Source organism: Diabrotica undecimpunctata, chromosome 3 (genome assembly GCF_040954645.1).
Source record: "Diabrotica undecimpunctata isolate CICGRU chromosome 3, icDiaUnde3, whole genome shotgun sequence".
NCBI lineage: Eukaryota > Metazoa > Arthropoda > Insecta > Coleoptera > Chrysomelidae > Diabrotica > Diabrotica undecimpunctata.
The window spans coordinates 105,788,047-105,808,606 of record NC_092805.1 but is presented as its reverse complement, the minus strand read 5'-3'; the positions used below and the strand labels follow the sequence as shown (position 1 = coordinate 105,808,606).

General features: G+C 34.4%; 1 protein-coding gene across 1 annotated transcript in view; it reads left to right on the top strand.

Moving 5' to 3' along the window:
• thoc5 (THO complex subunit 5) overlaps positions 1-20,560 on the top strand; it is a 44,105-nt gene that overhangs the window by 9,741 nt on the left and 13,804 nt on the right. The window contains exons 3-7 of the mRNA XM_072526489.1: positions 965-1,182; positions 6,389-6,473; positions 10,479-10,608; positions 11,054-11,385; positions 18,496-18,924. Of these exons, the coding sequence (XP_072382590.1) occupies positions 965-1,182; positions 6,389-6,473; positions 10,479-10,608; positions 11,054-11,385; positions 18,496-18,924 (1,194 nt within the window). The remainder of the gene's footprint in view (positions 1-964; positions 1,183-6,388; positions 6,474-10,478; positions 10,609-11,053; positions 11,386-18,495; positions 18,925-20,560) is intronic.

The following is a 20,560-nucleotide window of genomic DNA, read 5'->3' as shown; positions in this document are numbered from 1 at the left end:
TACGGCGAAACAACTGCTGTCCCAAATTTAGTAGCCAATCGGTATCACATGTAGAAGAAATAAAAAAGATTTCCCCAACACTGTGGCAAAATTTTGTTTCACATGTTATAAAAACGGAAGATCATTACAGAACATTAACGTCACATATTAAACCAATAATTATAACATTAGATGATGACTATTCTACTGAAGATGACAGCGGTAGTAACATAGAGTTGTAATTTTTAATTATTTTTTTCCATCTAAACTTCAAATTTTATTTTTTTTATGTTACTGTTTCTAATTTTATTATGTTATCTTTTTTAATTCTGATTTTTGCTACAACTCTTTTAATCTTTTACTGTTATTAACATTATTTTCCTTAATTTCTTTAATTTTTTTATTTCTTATATTTTATTGTACATAATAACATACCTATAACTACATAGATATAAATGCGTAATAAATATATATGATATTTAATTTTATATTTATTATTCCAACTCTATTAAAATATTATATGTACTTGAACTTTTTTGTTAATTTTTGCGAATCCGCTCCTGGGGGGTCTGTTGTTGGTTATTATAATAATAAATCGGTATGGTGATCCCACCAGCGTCAGGCAAAATTTCTTATATCTTGACGGAAACTTTACATAATATGATAAATGTCATCAGTTGTCAATGGATAAACATTGTCGGGACAAATTTGAATAGTGGACAAATGAAAACAACCTGTATGGAATATTTTTGGTGTACTGGTTTTAATTATATTATTGTAAAGATGTCGCCTGGGCTTTAACATCTTGAATATTTGCTTAGAAAGAATAGTTGATAACACATCACTTATTTACTATTTTTACCGGAATTAACCACAAAATTCAAAAAATAATTCGTGAAAAATGTCATACTTGTGCAAAGATCAGGCGGATCGACTATATCTTGCTTGTACATAAATATATTAAGTCGTTTTTAAAATTTTTCAGAGAAAATCTAACGAAATAAAAGATATTCACACAGAAATAGTTGTCAAAATGTGTATGGTGAAAAAACTCAACAGAACTGACAAGATTAGGCATGTACATGGAAAGGAAACTCTAACTACAGAAAAACAGAAATGTGACAGCATAAAGCTGACCTATCAGAACTTGGTGTATGAACGTCACCATTTGGTAACAGAAACTAACAAGTGTTTGGCTTTTAGGTAATTACAGTTTTTTTTATTTCTAATTATTCGCATCAATCAATCAAGGTTATTAGCGGAATTTGTATTGTATAGTGTGTTGAACAAATACCTTATTCCTAAGTAAATTCGGATTAATCGGCTTTACAGAGTCGATTATTATATCAGGTATCGAGTGATACCTCGGGCAAGTATTGATCCTACGAAGATGGGAATTTATATAGTCTTTTAGTAATATAAAAATTTCCAGTCTCGTCCGGATTTGAAGGAGCGATTTACTCAGCTTTCAATCAAGTTAGCAATCTGTCCACTGCGCTACCGTGGCAGTATTACAATAGGTTACTTTAAAAATGATTTTACAATTAAAAATTTTAAAATATAAAAAAAATGAGGTTAAAGTAGTTCAATATATCCTCAGTTCATTAAAATATATAAATTATATCTATATTGTTTCCAGAAAGTACAGTGGAGTACATTATTATATTTTAGTATCACATTTATGTGACTGTATCTTTAGATTTACCTTTAGCAATCTTTTAAATACTTTTTTCAGTTGTGATATTTGGTCATGGATAGTGGGTGAGTAAACTATTATGTCATCCATATATATTATACCAAGCATCGTTTGTTTTGGATTGCTAAAAGGATATTGTCCATTACTTTTTGACAAATAGAAGAGGCATAGATTAGTCCGAATGGCATACAAACAAATTCGTAATGTTTATTGTCAACGGAAAATGCTGTTTTCGGGATGTCTTTTGGCTCGATTTCAATCTGGTGAAATCCAGACGCTAAATCTAATGTCGTGAAGTATTGGTATTTTTCTAGTTGGTGCAATAGTTCTTAAAATATGTGGTAATCACGACTCGCCATTTTATTTTTTCCTGATGTATCTAGTTTTTTCGGTACAACCCAAATCGGAGATGTCTGAAATAGATCACAGATGGCTGAATTATTCTTTGCTCGAACAGTTTCTTGAATTGTCTTTACTTCTTCCTGATGTACTTGATATCTGAACTGAACTGATGTACAGTTTTAGTGTTGTTTGTTTCGATTTTATGTTTAATTTTGTTTGTAAATGTAAATTGGTCGCATTTTACATAAAATATATTATCTGGATATTCAGTACAAATATTAAGAATTAATTCTTGTTCCCCGTAATTTAAACGGTCAGTTCTAAGATAAGATCTCGTAAGATAGGAGCGAATTAAATTATTTCCATTTACGACATTCAAGAATTCTTCTTCAGAATTATTCATTCTTCTCAAGGGTTAAGAACACTTTAAACCAGTAGCATTGCACGCTAGCTGTCTTTTATTTTATCTTTGATACTTCGCGTATTTAACAACTGGCAACCATAATTTTCGTCCATTTACTCTCAGGCAAACTTATATCATCATATTAAGGAAAAAAATCGCTTTAATTTGATATAAAAAACATGCATATGCGTCATGAGCAGCGGTTTTTGCCACCACTTTTTGACTGCAACCTATTTTCAATATATTCTCCTCATTTTAAACTAATGTAAAAATGAGAGTTTCATTAACTACGTTATGAAAGTAGTGATTCTGCAGTGGGATCTTAGACTATAACAAATATATTTTAAATTACATTTTTTGATGCATTTACTGAGTGGGACCTCCGGGAACTGCATCGATCGATTATGGAAAAACTATGGTTAGTAAAAATTCGATAGATAATAGATTTCGTCTATCATATTCCATATCTAATTTCAATTGTTCTTTGTTTATTGATATTTGAAAAGTGGCCATTATCACATTTTGGACAATTGTGACATCAAAACGGTTTGACTTAAAGCGAAACGGTTTGCATATTCTTATTCCAACTTTTCATATGCTATTGAGAAGTTTTCCAACGGGACAATACCCAAAAATACTCGATTTCTGTGCACCCAGCTCAATACCAGAAAAGCTCGTACTCTTATTATACATAAATGCGTTTCATTGGTTATAGAATAATCGAGGTTACTCATAGATATTTAATTATACTAATTTCGCATTCTACATCCGAGATGTCGGATTCACTTTCGCTACTATTCGAGGTTATCCCCGATCCACATCTCAGTTTCCGTGTTTTCAACATGAGTGGCATAATTACGCCAATTTTGCTGTGTTACGCGTGCGAAATCGTCGTCGATCAACTGACGCACCTCTTCGTTTTAAAAGTGGTATTATAGGTAGCTACATATCGCTTAACTTGGTTCCAAACCATTTCTGTAGGATTTATTCGCATTGATACGAAACATGTTGCCTTAAAATAGAAACATGTTGTGCATTATACTTATGGTATATGGCAAGCAAGTGTTGCTTCTAATAGCTCGGATTTCAAATAGCACTCCTCGAAAACAATGTATCAACTAGCCATTCTTTGATTGCTGCTTTATTCCACGAATTGTTTGGAAATCTCTCTTTACGAGATTGATAGCTTATGCTACTCAACGTCCAAAGTATTAGTGTTGAAAAAGCTTGTGAAATTACTTTAGCTATTAAAAACTTAAAAGAATATAAATATAATTTGTTTGACAGAACTATGGGAGACAATTGACTCGGTAAATTACGTTTACCTCAAAGGTTATAACCTAGTAAGTAACTACATCCGTCACAACTTCAGCAAAGGTGGAGGCGTAGGGATGTGGATTAGAGATGGAATCGAAGCAAACAAAATCAATGTTCAAGAGTTTTGTGCTAGTAAACATTCAGAATTTTGTTGCATTTCTTATAAAGACAAATTAAGTAATATAGTTATAATATTAAACTGTTATAGATCGCCATCCGGTAATATTAATACTTTTTTTAGAAGATCTTGAATCTGTTTTAAATTTCATTTTCAAATCTAACACTTATATTATTGTATGCGGCAATTTTAATAATCATACAAGATATTCAAGTCAAGTGTTTTCTATCAAAAAATAAATTTTAATGACATTAATATTATTAAATTTATAAAGGACATCTCAAGATAGGACTGGAATCAAATATATGATATTTTAGTATAATATATTGCTTTTAATACCTTTTTAATATATTTATGTACCATTTTGACATAAACTTCCCTATTATAAATAAAAAATCTAAACCAAATAGTAATAAATGGGTTAATAATGAGGTGAGACAATCCAGTTATGAACTGAAAAATTTGCATGAATTATCTAGAGCATTTCCTGAGTTGCGTGATGATTATAAACATAAAAAAACAGATTATTAAAAGCTTCTAAATTCAACCAAAAAATGCCACTACCAAAATACACTCACCGGCACTAAAAACGCAGCACTTGCATTTTTAAAATAAAAACTTAAAATTTTAATTCTCTTTAAAGTTTTATTATTATAATAACGTAAACACAAACGAAACAAACTGTTTTAAGTAATTTATAATAAAACTTAAGTGCTTATCCGAAAAAAAAAATGCATAAAAAATCAGAAATAAAGAATACACTATTCTTATCACTTTAAAAAGAGCAAAGGTAGCTGTTGGTATTTTATTGTTATTCTTTTGTTCTTGTTTGAACAAGAGTTTTCAAACACAATTTGAAGTTGAATTGCGTTGATTTAATCTCAAGAATTATGGTTATAAATCCCGAAACATCGGCTGCTGTTATTGAGTTGCTTCAAGACGGAGAAGTGAGCGATATGTTGCTCAAAAGTATCAAATATCCAATAGTACTGTGCACCGTATTTTTACACGTTTCTTGGCTACCGGAGCTTACACTAGACGACCTGGAACCGGTCCCCAACGAAGAACTAGTGCCCGTGATGATCGCTTCATCCTCTTACAAAGTTTACGAGATCATCGTGCCACGGTTGTACAAATCCTAAATCAATTTCAGTACGTCCGGAATACTGGGAACGAACAATTAAACGACGGCTTGGAGAAGCAAATTTAAGCAGTCGCAAACCTACAACAGACCTACTTCTTCTTCTTCTTCTTAGGCGCCATCGAGTTGCGCGGCTTCAGTTTGCCAGAAACCATGTTCATTTTACTGTAAATAATTGGAGGCACGTGTTTTATTTACCGATTAGTCCAGGTTTACCTTGCGGTCTCCAGATGGTCATGAAGGAGTATGGCGAAGACCACATGAGCATTTTGCAGAATGTGCTTTCAGTTCTAGGGTAGGCTATCAAGGGGGCTCAATTATGGTGTGGGCTGGAATTTCTCTAGAGGCACGTAGAGAATTGTACATCGTTCCGAGAGGCTCTATAACAGCTGCCAGATACATTGATGAAATTCTCCAAGATTTTTGTTGTGCCTTATGCTGGTTTTGTTAGAAATGACTTTGTTGCGATGCATGATCATGCCAAGCCTCACAGTGACAGAATCACTCAACAGTTTTTAAATGAAGTAAACATTCCTGTAATGGATTGGCCAGTATTGAGTCCAGATGCAAACCCAATCGAACACGTTTGGGACATGCTTGGGCGAAGGATACGAAGTCGTGTTCCTGCCCCTTTAACCTTAAATCAGTTACAATAAGCTCTTTTAGAGGAATGGGAACTTATTCTTTAACAGGACATTTCTTATTTGAATTTAGGCATGCCAAGGAGAATTCAGGCAATAATTCGAACACGTGGAGGAAACATTCATTATTAAAATCAGTTTGTCCGGACACATGATTAAAGTTTTCATTAATTGAGCGTAATTTTGTTACAACATTTACTTACGTTTTTTTCCTGAATTTTTAAATTTTTATCTACTGAAACGGTTCTTTGTTCAAAAGCTAAATTTTTATTAGAAATTACTGAAAACAGTTTGTTTCGCGCTTATTTACGTTATAGTAATAATAAAAGTTTAAAGAGAATTAAAATTTTAAGTTTTTTTTTAATGCAAGTGCTCCGTTTTTCGTGCCGGTGAGTGTATAATAAACACATCTGATAATCCTCTAAAAGTGCTTGGAAAATTATATCTGATCTTTCAAAATGTAAAAAAATGAAAGTAACATAACGCTATCAAACGGGGGTAACATAATTACTAATTAAGTAGAAATAGCTAATACTTTTAACTTGATTTTTAAAAATGCTCCATTAGAAGCAATTGCGACATATATTTGTAGTAACACTGTTTTGGATGACAAACTTCTCAAATTTTTCTTGAGGACTCATTCGTCGCAATCCCTATTGGTGGCAATTTTAACATTTTGACAGGAATTGCATGTAATTCTACTGACATAAGTTTTATAGATATTTTAAAATATCAATTATTTATATTTTAGATCTAAAGATGAAGACATAGAACTTGTACCGTTTGAAGAATTTATGAGAGAAGCACCAGAATCATTGTCCTCGAAATTTTCCTCAGTGAGTATAAACATACATATACAATTTAGGCATTGATGTAAGTAACGAACTAATCCATACATATATATTAAACCTATAGCTAATATTAATACTATTACAAGAATTAATATTAAACTTAACAGTCTTCCAGGTTGAACCGCGTCGATTATCATTGCACCGAGCTTTCGACATCCTCTTTGATGTCTTCTTTAGGGCTTCCGAGGTCTCATTTTCCTGAGCCCCCAGAAACTACAACACTGATCACTAACCCATGCATTACTCGGTTAGGAGTGAGAAAAAGCTTATTGTGTAAGAGAGACAGAAGACTGTCTCTACTTCTAATCTCTACTACATGCTAGTCACTAGGTGAGAAGTGACACTCGTGAATGCCTGGCGGGAATAACTGATCTATAGACAAATTCACGAGAGGATTTCAGTACAGTGCTTATGAGAAGCGACGTTGCCGCTTAGACCGCTAGGCACGTTCATAGTCTGCAGGTGTGATACAGGACCACGTTGGCCCTCCTGTACAATAACATTAAATCATGCAATCCTATTAGAAGTAAATGTAACATTATTTACAACTTCAAGATTTTGCAAATTACACAAAATTTAATAAAACTATTTTCTTTGAAATCTTTTTTACAAAATTATACAGGGTGTACCAACAGAACAGAGTCTACTAGGGAAACTGCTACAAAAAAAATTCGTAGCTCCGTAGTGGCTACAAATTTAAATTGTTAATTTATATACCGACACGATATATACCAACTTGGATCAATTATTACTATTAACAGTCTCAACAATTATTACAAAGAAAAGTGTGTATACACCAAAGAATATAATTACGCTAATAAAAGAATAAAAATTTATGTAGCCTAAACGCTACCTAATGAATAAAGATAAGACTTACAATAACAGTGTCTGGTCTCTACTCCATTTCGGAAAAATCGTCCTCACTGGAACTGCCGGTGTTGGCTGTGATAATCACCGGTAGGATATCTTGTAGGTTGTCAGTTATCCACATTTCTTTTTCAATTCTGATGACATGCTGTATATAATTTTGCCACTCTTCAGCAGAGACATTGGCAAACGCTTCATGGATGAGTTTTTGCACACGATCTTTTTTAAAGTCAGTGTTTCGGGCTGCAACGTAATGTTTAACTTGGCTCCAAACCATCTCTATTGGATTAAGCTCACAGTGATAGGGAGGCAATCGTAATACTTCTACGCCGTATTTCTAGACCAAAGTTTCGATGTTATACTTGTTGTATATATCTGCATGACTGTTTGCTACATCCAATAGTTCTGACTTTGAATAATCTTCTTCATAAAATATATCCTTCTCTCGTAACCAGTCTTGAATTTGTTGTTTGTTCCAGGAGCTTCTTGGGAAATTTTGTTTGCATGAATGATATGGAGCATTATCCATTACTACCACATTAGTTTATTTTCAAACCAGTCTTCGAAAGACTCGCCGTTCATTTCGTCATGGTAGTCGCCTGAATCTTTTTTTGCTAAAAATACGCATTCTGAATTTGATAGAAAACCTCTATCAGATCCAACATGTAACAAGACAAATCTCGGACCTCTTTGTTTTGGATCATTTATACCAGTAGTCAAACCTTTTAAAAATGCATCCTTATAACTGATTATGATTGAATCCATCCATACCTTATTTACTGTATGTCCGATATTTATCCAACTTTCATCCAAATAGAAAATATTGTATCCTTGATTTCGGTAATTCCGTATTTTTTTAAGAAATTTATGCCTCCAATTTATTATGTCAGGATGTTCCATTATTACTGCTTTCTTTCTTCTTTTTTCATAAACAAACCACATCCCTCGCAATAGTCGAGTACTTTTGGAAAATTTAGGCAAATGTTTGTGTGAACAAGTCTTCTCAATTGGCTTCTGATATTCTCATCTTAGGTAAACTCCCGATTGGTTTTCTTCTTGGTCCGTTTACGTGGGTTTTTCAGAATTTTGGGTAAGTCTTCATTATGATCCAATCCTTCCTGACGAATTTTCGAGACTGTCCTATCGCTAACACCCAGCGCTGTACTTGTTGTAGAAACAATTTGTGTTGGAGTCAGATCGGAATTTGTTTTTGTTGTATATATCAACATATTCAAAATAATTTGTCGCGCATATAAATCTAAGATTGGTCCTTGTTTGAAACTTTTCACCCCCAAATGCTCCATGTTTTTGACACAGTACATAAAAAAAGTTTAAAAATAAATTGCACTTATTTTTTGACAAGTTAATGTACCTTCTCGAATGCACACACAAAACAGTTAAACCGTTTCTACAAACTGCAAAATTGTTATAGATATACGCACTCGTATAACAATTAGTACATACTATTATCAGGAAAATTCTAAATGGGTATTTAATTACAACAATACCGAAATTTCTACACGGTTAAACCATTTCTACAAACGCCCATTAGTCAGTAAGCTATTCTACGAATTCTACGACTTTCACTTCGGAGGTCATTATCGAAATACAAAATATTAATCAATTACAAAAAATTTTGTTGTTGTCAATGATATTGCCAATATTTACGAGTTGCAAGGATTTTATTGAAAGATAGTTGATTCAATTATATGAAATCAACTTTAACTTAAAAATATCAGTCACAAAAATCATAGCATGTGATTAGTGTTTTAGGTTAAATCTTCGTATTTTGTGCTAAGGTATCTCCAGTTACTATGTGGATAACTGTTAATGAAACACCCTGTATAAATAATACTAAAATATAAATGACGTATCCTCGATATATTTTTGACTTATCTACTAATCGTGGCATTTTCTTTCTATTCATTTCAATTCTATTCAAAAGGTCTCCAAACATCCATTTCCGTAAATATGACAACAAGAGATGTAAAAAATTTTCTATTCGTCAAATTATAATTTATACAACAGTGCTCAACAATTGATAAGGATCGAAGTAATATTTTACTCCAGAAATAGCCGAAGTTTGTAAAAATTTAATATAATTAAAGTAATATTAATACCCGGACTCTATTATCAATTTTAAACGAAATAAAATAAATTTTGCCATTATGGCCATTTTTTACTAGGGTCAGCAAAAAGTTGAATATTAAAGTCGTCTATTTTCATTTATTCTATTCAAGTCATCATACTAGGATCTCAACAAACTTTTAAAATATTTGAAATCATAATTATGATCCTTATCAATTGTTGAGCACTATATTACGACGACGTCCGAATATTTTCTGGAACAGTCATTAGGGCAAATCAGTGAATGTTAGTGCAAAATTGCAAGTGCTCCGTGTGTAAGGGAGTGTTAAGTTCGAGGCCGGCTCTGCCACGTTGAGGCAGACGATGAACTAGCATCGCTGCAGCGTTTTCTTCCATTTGATTAACATTGTCCGTAAGATCCAACGCTGAAATCTACTGGTGAATCCGAATTTAGTAATAATTGTCGGCCCGGGTTAAATGATTAAATTCCTGATGTGGCTATTAAGGCATGGGGTTAATGATAAAAGGGTAAAAATTAAGAGTTGTATTGTTTAATGCAACATTATAAAAAAAAAATACAAAATTTTGTCAAAAAATAAAAAAAATGAGGTGGATCACCCTTGTCACTTAGGGGTATGAAAAATATATTACGATCAATTTCTCAGACCTACCGAATATACTTATAAACTAACTATGACACTAATATGGCTATTAAAAAATAGGTGTTGGTGATAGAAGTAGGGTTAGTATAATTAAAACTAAAAAAGATTAATATCATTACAGAAATTAATATCGAACTCACGAGGCTTCCGGAAGGAACCACGTCGGTTTTCATTACACCGAACTTTCGTCATCTTCTCTGATGTCTTCTTCGGGGCTTCAGGGGTCTCAGTCTCACGAGCTCCCAAATCTCTTCACTACTGTAGTACTGTAGTTTAGGTTTAATATACATATATATATATATATATATATATATATATATATATATATATATATATATATATATATATATATATACATTTCTTATAATTTTAGTATGATTCTAATGACAGAGAACAACAACATAGTTTACGTCTCTCTAGATTGGAATGGGAGTTAACCCAACGTAAGAATTTGGCACAATTGTGTAAAGCGTTTGTGGAACAGAGGAAGAAACTGAGTGAAGGTAAGGAAAATAAATTTTCGAATTTAGATTGTCAATACGTTAACATTGTATAAGTTTAGAGAAGTCATATAAAATAAATGAACGAATTATTAAAACTTTCTCATTTGTTCAAAGGCCACTGTAGTATATCTAAAAATAAGAGAAATTTTTAGTCCATATGCAAATATGAAACTTTAGTTCATTCAGCCTGTATAGCTATATTTTTCTGAAGACACCTTTATATCTCGACAAATATGATGTCATCAGTTGTTGCGATTGGTTCCTGTCCTGCCTAAGTGGGTTCTGAATCATGCTAAGGTAGGTGTCGGTCGGTAATCAGATCCAAATGCTTACAAATATTGGCATCTGTTGCGCTCAAACACACTCTGCTTATACAAAACCAAACATCTAGTAGAAAATAGTAGAAAAAAGTTGTTTAATATTTCTATAACTTTTTTTTTTTTAGATCTAATATTAAGAAAAGACAAGCTTAACGCTCTTACACCTCTACTTGTCAATGTAATCAACGCCACCAAGCCGCTTCAAGATCATTTGGAAATGTCTCCGAATGACCTGAGGGTTGAACATAAACTTGCTTATCTTCTACCAGACCCGTTATACATCTTATATGTAAACGTCGTCTCGTATAAAGTCGTTTACGATATTAATCTCGATGTGGAAATCATCGGCGACGAAGAGGAAGCTATCCGATGGAAAGATTTAAAAATTGGAACGGGATTTGCCAATGACGATGAGTCCGACAACCAAGAGACTGAACAGGATGCCACAGAAGTAGAGGTATATATTTTTACATTTCATGATTGCTTCTCGTTACTACGGCATTCTTTTTCTTTTAGTTCCATGGCCGTTATCGATCGTTGCGTCTTAGGTTGGCTGCCATATTCGCTATCATAGGTTTGACAGAGGCTCTAAATGTATATATGTAGTCGATGTTCGGTGCCATCATCTTAAGTTTGTAAGCCATGATGTTCTTCTGTTGCTAGGATCATGTTTATCTTGGATCTTTCCCTTTATGATGAAATGCCAAAGTTCATATTTTTGTGTGCCTCATAATATGACCGAAGTATTCCAGCTTGCGCTTCTTAATTATGTTGACTAGTTCGCTTTATTCTCTCTTTATTATGTTGGTTAAGCCATCCAAGAACCTCTTCATTTCTGACTCTTTCGATCAAGCTTATCTTTAGTAGTTGTCTGTTACCCATATCTCAGAGGTTTCAAAGCGTTTAAGCATGGCCTCATCTTTTACTCTATATAATAGTACTAGCTAACCCGGCAAACTTCGTACCGCCTTGGAATTAAATAATTTGTCAAAGTTCAATAACTAAAAATTTATAAAAAGTCCAAAAGAAAATACTCCAAAATATTATGCAAGAAAAAAGGAATTAATTTAATGCTTCCTAATAAACAATATTTTTGTTTTTTTTCCGGTGCGTAAATAAACAACAATGACGGATTGATTAAGTTTAAAATGTTAGTTGGTAGTTCAGATTTCTTTGTCCTAGGAGTTATCGTCCTGGACAAATTGCGTTTTCGTGTAACGTGTCGTCCTAGCCTATTAGATTAGATTGGACAGATATAACAATGTGCAATTTTAGCTAGAAGATCATTACTAAGATCGTGGCTGTAAAAAACGTTTCTCATTTTTACAAACGTTGCATTAACAATATTTGTAGCATTTTGTTTTGCCGGATTTTCAAAATCAATTGCGCCGATGTATACATTTTTATGTATATCTCTGCACCTCTATATTACTAATTGGATGCTGAACAGGCCTTGTCTCTTATTCGCACTACTTCAAGTGTTAATAATTCTCTCTTCTAATATCATCTATATTCTATTATATATTGTTTGGGTGAATATCTTTAAAACATGACTCATCAGACTTATTATTCGGTAATTACCGTATGTTTTTGCCACAGTACTTTTTTGTATTGTGACAAAAGCTAACTTGGCTAATCAGTTGATAATATCCTCATGTAATCAATTTTGTTAAAGAGATCACAGCGATTAGGTTCCATTTTCTCCCCCTCTCTCTCACGCCAATGGCGCTACAGCCCAAATCTATAGCCTTGGCGTTCTTCAAACTATGCCTCCAACCTTGTCGGTCTTGGGCCGACCTTTTGCATGTTTTTACGTATAGTAAATTTTGCGCGTCCGCTGCCGTTTTCGAAGTCCTCTAAGGTTTAAAGAATTCTGAGATCGGTGTTTCTTTAAACAGTTGGTAGAGTTCATCGTTGTTCCTGGATCTTCATATTCTGTTGTCGTTAATAGGTCCACATATATTCCTTTCTTTCAAATACTACCCGCTTTCTTTTTGTATTTTCTGTCATCAGCCATGTCTCACATCCATAACATACTATTGGCCTGATAATAGTTTTGTAGACCCCGATTTTCGATCCCTAGTGTATGTTTGGAGCGGAATACATCGGCGAGTGAAAGATAAGCTTTGTTTTCCCTTACTATTCTTTGAATTTCTGGTTCTTCAGTTCCATCTGTGCTTAATGCAACTCCCAAATATGTGAAACTTTCTACAGTTTCTTTCAGTTTCTTTTTGTCTTTTGCATATTTATTTCTGGTCCGGTCTCTTGTGCTCCTGTTTTTAATTGTGAATATAATTATACAGCTTCTTTCGTACTGCGAGACATAATGCTGATGCCATCAGCATAGGCGGCAATGTGTATTGATTTATTGGTTAGGAGATCACCTCTTCCCATATTCAACTGTCTTATCACATTTTCGAGAGCTAGGTTAAATAGTGTCGGTGCCAGCCCGTCTCCTTTCTTTAATCCTTTGACTACTGAAAAGTTTTCCGTGAGCTCATTTTGTATTCTGACAGTTGCTGTTTACAAATCCATTAAAACGATGCAATATGATATAACTTGTGTCTATTAATTGAGTCGTAGGTCTGTTTGACGTTAGAATTTGTTTTACTGTGAATAGCTGGTCAATTGTAGATCTTCCTTGTTTAATATTCCCCGACAATATCTTCAGTTAATTTTTGGAGTCGTGTGTTTAGTAGGCAAGTAAAAACTTTGTATGGTGGGTACAAGAGGGTTGCCGAGATTATTTTCGCATTTCAGTTCATTTGCTTTTTTATAGATTTGGCATATAATCCCGATTTCCCAGTCGCCAAGGATCTTTTTATCATTCCAAATCTTGTTTATGAGCGTATGCATTTGGCCTATTAGGTCTTAGCCACCTAATTTATATAGCTCAGATGGGACGTTATCAATACCTGGAGCCTTGTTATTCTTTTGTCCTCGTAGGATCCTTAAACTAGCAGGAACACATGAGCGGAATCCAATTTAACCTATGACATATTTTTTCACCCATTTTTCACTAATTTATTACCACCCTAATAATTTTTCACCATCAAACAACCCTTAAGGGGAGCGATTCTGCTGACTTAAGGTCCAAGATAGAAGAATTAAAAAAAAAAAAAATTATCTATGGCATATTTTTTTTTTACCTATTTTTCACTAATTTATTACCACCCCGATAATTTTTCACCTCCAAACCTACCCCTAAGGGAAGCGATTCCGGTAGCTTAATATTGAAGCTAGCAGAATTAAAAAATATTTATGATATACCACAGTGTTCTGCTAGGTTTTTACGAATTTATTACTACCCTAGTAATTATTCACCGCTCAACTGCCCCTTATGGGAAGTCAATAATTCTGTTATTGACTTCTCATAAGTTAAAGTTTAAGGTGAAAAAATCTATTTTTACAATTTTACCGCCCTCTACTTATAAGTGAAATAAAAAAGTATTCTGTTTAGTTTTTACTATACTTTGACCACACTGATTATTTTCCACCCGTAAACCAATCTTATTTGTAAACATTCCCGCTAGCTTTTGAAATACCACAGTGTTCTGCTGGGTTTTTACGAATTTATTACCACCCTAGTAATTATTCACCCCTCAACTGTCCCTTATGGGAAGTCAATAATTCTGTTATTGACTTCTCATAAGTTAAAATTTAAGGTGAAAATAATTTACTGTACTCTATTTAAGTAAAATAAGAAACTGTTCTAATAAGTTTTTACTAAATGTTACCCAACTACACCAATTCCACCAGTTACACATTTCTTCTTCTTTATGTGTCGTCTTCTACCGAAGGTTGGCGACCATCAAACGATAGGTTTCTCTGTTTTGTGCCGCATGTATTATGTTCGCAGCTTCTGGTATTTGAAACCATTCTCTCAAGTTTTTCAGCCAGGATTTCTTCTTTCTGCTCAGACCTCTTCTACCTTCAATCTTGCCTTCCACGATAAGCTGTAGCAGACTGTACTTACCATTACGGAACACATGGCCCAGGTATGACGCTTTCCTCCTTTTAACAGTTGTTAACCTCTTTACCCATTCATCTTCAAGACTTGTATTGCAAAGAGCGGCTCTCGAGTTCCAAAACCGCATCTAAAACCGAACTGTGTTTTACTTATGCTGTGTTCTAATTTTGCTCGTATTCTGGAATGGATAATACGCAAGAATGCTTTAAGGGCGTGACTCATTAAACTTATAAGGCGATATTCACTACACGTCTTAGAATTCGATTTCTTGGGAAGAGGCACAAATGTAGATTTCAACCAGTCCGATGGAATTTGACCAGTATCGTATATCTTATTAAACAGTTCCAATACTACATTCAGGTTGTTTTCGTTAAAAACTTTTAAAAATTCGTCTGGCATTTCATCGCATCCTGTTGCTTTCCCATCTTTCGTTTGATCTATAGCTTTTATCACCTCACTTTTCAATATTTTTGGTCCATTCAGATCAAGAGTGTTCGTAGAAATATGACGATAATCCGTAAACAAATCTTTTATGTAATTTGCCCAAGTCTGCAACTGTTCTTCTTTATCTACAATAAGTTTGTTGTTCTCATCTATTAACCTACCAAACTGTTTTTTCTTGTAAGTATAAGTAAACTCATTGCTTTTTTTATGCATATTAAAACTATCGTGTCTTCGTTCTAGCTCTTCTATCCCTTGACATTTTTCTTGTAACCATTTCTCTTTGGATTCTTTTATCTTTCTGCTGACAGTTCTATCCAGTTCTTTATATTGTTCGGGATTATTCTTATTTTCCCCCACATTACGCTTTTACGGATTAGACGTTTACGCTAGCTGAACACAAAAAAAATCTTTTCGGAAATACGAAATACTAGTATTGTGCTAGATATGTACTTATTTATTACCACCCTAGGTAGGTGAAGTGTGAACCCTTTAACTACCCTCTATGAGAAGTGAATAATTCTGCTAGGTTAAAATTTAAGGGAATAAAAAATCTATTTTTACAATTTTACTGTACTCTACTTGTAACTGAAAGTATAAATTGTTTGCCAGGTTTTTACTAAATTTGATCCATCCTTATAATGTTTGACACCCTAAGCCACAGTTAATGGGAAACATTCCACAACCTACATATTCACACTAGTTGAATGCAAAATTTTTTTGGAAATACAAAAGTGCTCTGCTAGATTTTTACGATATTTTTACCAGACTAGTCATTTTTTTCTCAAGTACCTATGCTAATTGAAAAGCTAGTAATGTTACTTTGTGTTAAATATATATATATATATATATATATATATATATATATATATATATATATATATATATACACAACGCAAAAGTCTAGGGATATTTTTATAAATAGAGGTATTTTGTTTATCTGTAATCCACTTAAAAAAAGTAATATAAAATTTGTAGTTTAAATTGTTGTTTAATATGCCAAAAACCATAAATTGCAAAAAAAAACAGAAAATTGAAGCAAAAAAAAAATATATTGCAAATCACCCATGTTTCACATACCACCATAAAATGTCAAAAATACGAAATATAAACTTAAAATAAAGTATGGCCACCACGTTGGTTTATCACAGCTCTACATCTACTGTTCATGCTCCGAATCACATTGTTAATGTCTGCTTGAGGTATTTGTACCCATTGTTCTATCAGAAGCTCTTTTAATTGAAACTCATTGTAGATATTGCTCATATGTGGAGTAATTCTTCGTTGGAGCATGTCCCATACATGCTCAATGGGATTCAAGTCCGGTGATTGTGCTGGCCACGGCAATACATCAATACCCTCGTTATCCAACCAGTTTGTTACAATATGCGCAACATGTGGTCGAGCGTTACCACGCATAAAGTAAAAATTTTCTCCAACAGCAGCAGCAAACCGGCGCACAACAGGTTCAAGAATAGTGTCCAAATATTGCTGACTTGTGAGAAAGCTACGTGGGAAAGTGAGGTCAGTCCTTCCGTCAATCATGATTCCGCCCCATACCATTAATGCATCTGTATGCATACATTTCTTGAAGATGTCGTAATCGTTCTCCATTTCCGGGTCGTCTCCAAACTCTTGTCCGACGAGAATCTGGATGAAATCTATATCTAGACTCGTCACTAAACAAAACTGTGGCCCAGTCATTGTCAGTCCAATTCTGAAACTCTTGACACCAGGTTAATCTTGCAGCGCGATTGCCTCTAGATAGAGGTGGACATCTCAGTGGTCGCCGACTACGAAGATTGGCTTCATAGAGACGATTCCTCACAGTACTGCTCCTAATTGTTACATTATGTACAAGCTGTAATTCATTAACCAGCTCGGGTGCTATGATTGTTGGCTGCCTTCTGGCATTTAAAATTAAATATCGGTCTGGAGCGACGGTTGTAGAGCGACCACGTCCTGGATATTGCTCGGCTGAACTCCCAGTGTCTCTGAACCGACGCCACAAATGACTTACGACGCTTTGGGAGACACCCAGCTGGTCAGCAACTTGAGTTTGTCGCATACCAGCTTGAAGGAGGCTCACGGATCTATTCATCTCGTCCAACTTTAAATGTTGTCGTTGCATGGTAAAAAGACAATATCTTTAACTCACCTATTAAGCAAAAATGGTATAAAGTGACTAAAATTAAAAATAAACAAAACATAAAAATTTCTATTTATTTGTCCCTTATAAAACACGTATTGCTATCAGTTTTACAATTTTTTTTTGATAAGAAGTGATGTCTGTATCAACAATTATAGTACAAGCAAATTTATATGGTCATTGGTATTGTTAAATTATTAAAATATCCTTAGACTTTTGCGTTGTATATATATATATATATATATATATATATATATATATATATATATATATAAAATTTAAGTGTTTAAATATTCAAAATATAAATAGTTATTTATGCACCAAGGGTGTTATGCCATGATGATTACATCGAGCAACGTTGCAGCTTTATATAAACTGACCTCATTCCGACAAAATGCAAAAAATTGCATCCGAAAGCTGCACTTTTCACCTTTAAAAACTATTTTAATTTTTGTCGATCGATAGGACACTCTGATCAAAAGATGTCGAATTTTTACCGTCGGTTTGATACAAATTTGATTTAAAAATTTTTAAATCTCCGTTCGCTTCAAGCGTTGTTTCTGAGAGAACAGTTCATTCTACACAAAAAGTGCTAATAAAAATTTTTGTTAAAAATTATCTGAGCTACAATTTTTGTTTGAAACATTTTTTGGACATCGTACAGATTTTTGGTAAATCAATGTTTTTCGTTCACCGCCGGGGGTTTTACGGACAAGCCTGGAGGGAGCATTTTTTTGATTGCAGCTTTAAATTCCACCACAAAAAGGTGTTCGCTGTAATTATTCTATTTTGCAGTTGTTCTTTCTCTAAGCAATGAATTCGATAACTGTAATATAACTTATATCCCTATTAGTAAACCGCTTAAATACACGCACTTTATTTTTGAATTAAATCTAAAAGTAACAGAATGTAACTTTTTTTAGGAAGTCCCTATTAGTAAACCGCTTAAATACACGCACTTTATTTTTGAATTAAATCCAAAAGTAACAGAATGTAACTTTTTTTAGGAAGTCGTGGAAATTAAAAAACGACGTCACAGGAAGTCGGTGCAACAGATAGACCCAATGGAAGAGAAAAGAAAAAAGCTTTTAGAATCACATCCCTTACAGGTTCAAATGGTGGCAAAATTGAAGGATGGTCCTTTGCTGACTATCAAGTTTTCCTACCTAATAAAATTAAAAATCATTACAGTAATGTCTAACACGAACTGCTCTGCATGTAAAATAACTGGCAATTCAGCTAGAGAAGTGTTAACCGGAGAGAACCTTTTAAGTGAGTTGGTAGAAGATGATAATGGCCTAGAAAGTCCAAATCCAATAACGAAATTTCAGATCAAGAAGATCGGCCTTACATCTTTTCAATCGTTAGTACCACAGATCGGATACGCATACCATTGGGCTCAAAGAATATGCGGAAGAGATTTTCTCAATAAAAAAGTAAGTACTTACAAGTTCATATGAAAATTTATATTAAATATTTTTTTCTACGACCGTTTAATAACATGCTCATTATTCACTATTTTTAAATAGATAATAAAACCCATTATTTTACCATTGAGTAATAGTTCATTACTCACGGGTTTAATTAATCCAGTGATGCATGCCTTGTGACACACGTGACAGATATTAAGGTCGAAACAGACTGTCATTACGTTACATGAGATTGCGTGCTATTGCATTGCAATCTTTAAATTTGATTATCTAACAAAAATACACCAAAATATTCCACATACTTATTTTGCACTGCAAATGCACATAAGGCGATAACAGTATTAGTCCACTCTATATTTAAACGCCCTTAGGTGCAGTCCAATTTAGTAAATGCAATCGTAAAGAAATGGATGGCGCAGCACGGATTAAAACTTGCGACAGAGAAAACCGAAGCCATCATTCTGAAGGGGACAAGGAACAGACAAAATATTGAATTAAAATGTCCCCCAAGAAACAAGTAAAGTATCTAGGAGTGACATTGCACCAGAATGGAAAATGGGGGGAGCACGTGCGGGAGGTGGTCCGGAAGGCTGCGAATAGTGCGGCTGCGTTGAGGAGGGTGATGCCGAACATTGGAGGACCCAAATCCGAAAGGAGGAGGGTTACACGGTGTTGTACAGTCGATCGTCCTCGGCACCAGTCTGGAGCGAGGCGGTATAGATAACGGCCTATAGGAGTCTCATGACACGAGTAGACAGAACAAGTCTGTTGCGAGTGGCATGCGCCTACAGGACTGTGTCTGCGGCAGCCTTGTTGACCATCACTGGATGTGTTCCGTTGCATGTTTTGGCGGTGGAAAGAAAAGAGCATTATGAGAGAACAGGCACAAACCTTACTGTGGCCGAGAGAAGACAGGAAAGGGAAAGGTCAGTTGAAAGATGGCAAGAAGAATGGAACAACACGGAAGATGTGGCACAGTGGACGAAAATGCTGATCCCGAACATAAGAGATTGGGAGGGCTGTGGCCACAGGCGACTGGATTATTTCCTGACGCAGGTGCTCACAGGATACGGGTGTTTTAGGGCCTACCTCTATAGGATTGGAAAGGCTGATACAGATGAATGCCTATACTGTGGATACTCGGACACTGTGACACATACGATGTTAGATTGCAGCAGATGGATAGTGGAAAGGAACAGAATGGAGAGAGAGAGAGAGAGAGAGAGAGAGAGAGAGAGAGAGAGAGAGAGAGAGAGAGAGACAGGTGTGAATTTTATTACAGTGAGAGAATGATTGAAAATAAATTAGGTTGGACTAACATACACAGCTATATCCGTGCAGTGATTAAGAAAAAGGAAGAGGAAGAAAGACAGCTGGACCAACGCTAAAGGTAAGAGTGAATGATGCTGAAAGGTGAAGCTAGAAAAGTGGGTTACACTGTATGAGTTAGAATGCGTGAGTCAGACTGTGGGGAAGGAGGAGATGCCCATCTGGAAATGATGGCGAACTAGGAGCGATGAGTGTCTTCTACGCGCTACCTGGAACGAGACAGGGAGCCTCCTTGCTGATGAATAGAGTGTGGATGTGTATGAATGGAGAATGAATGAATAAAGGTAGTGCTTCGGAAGTGATGCTGGCCTTA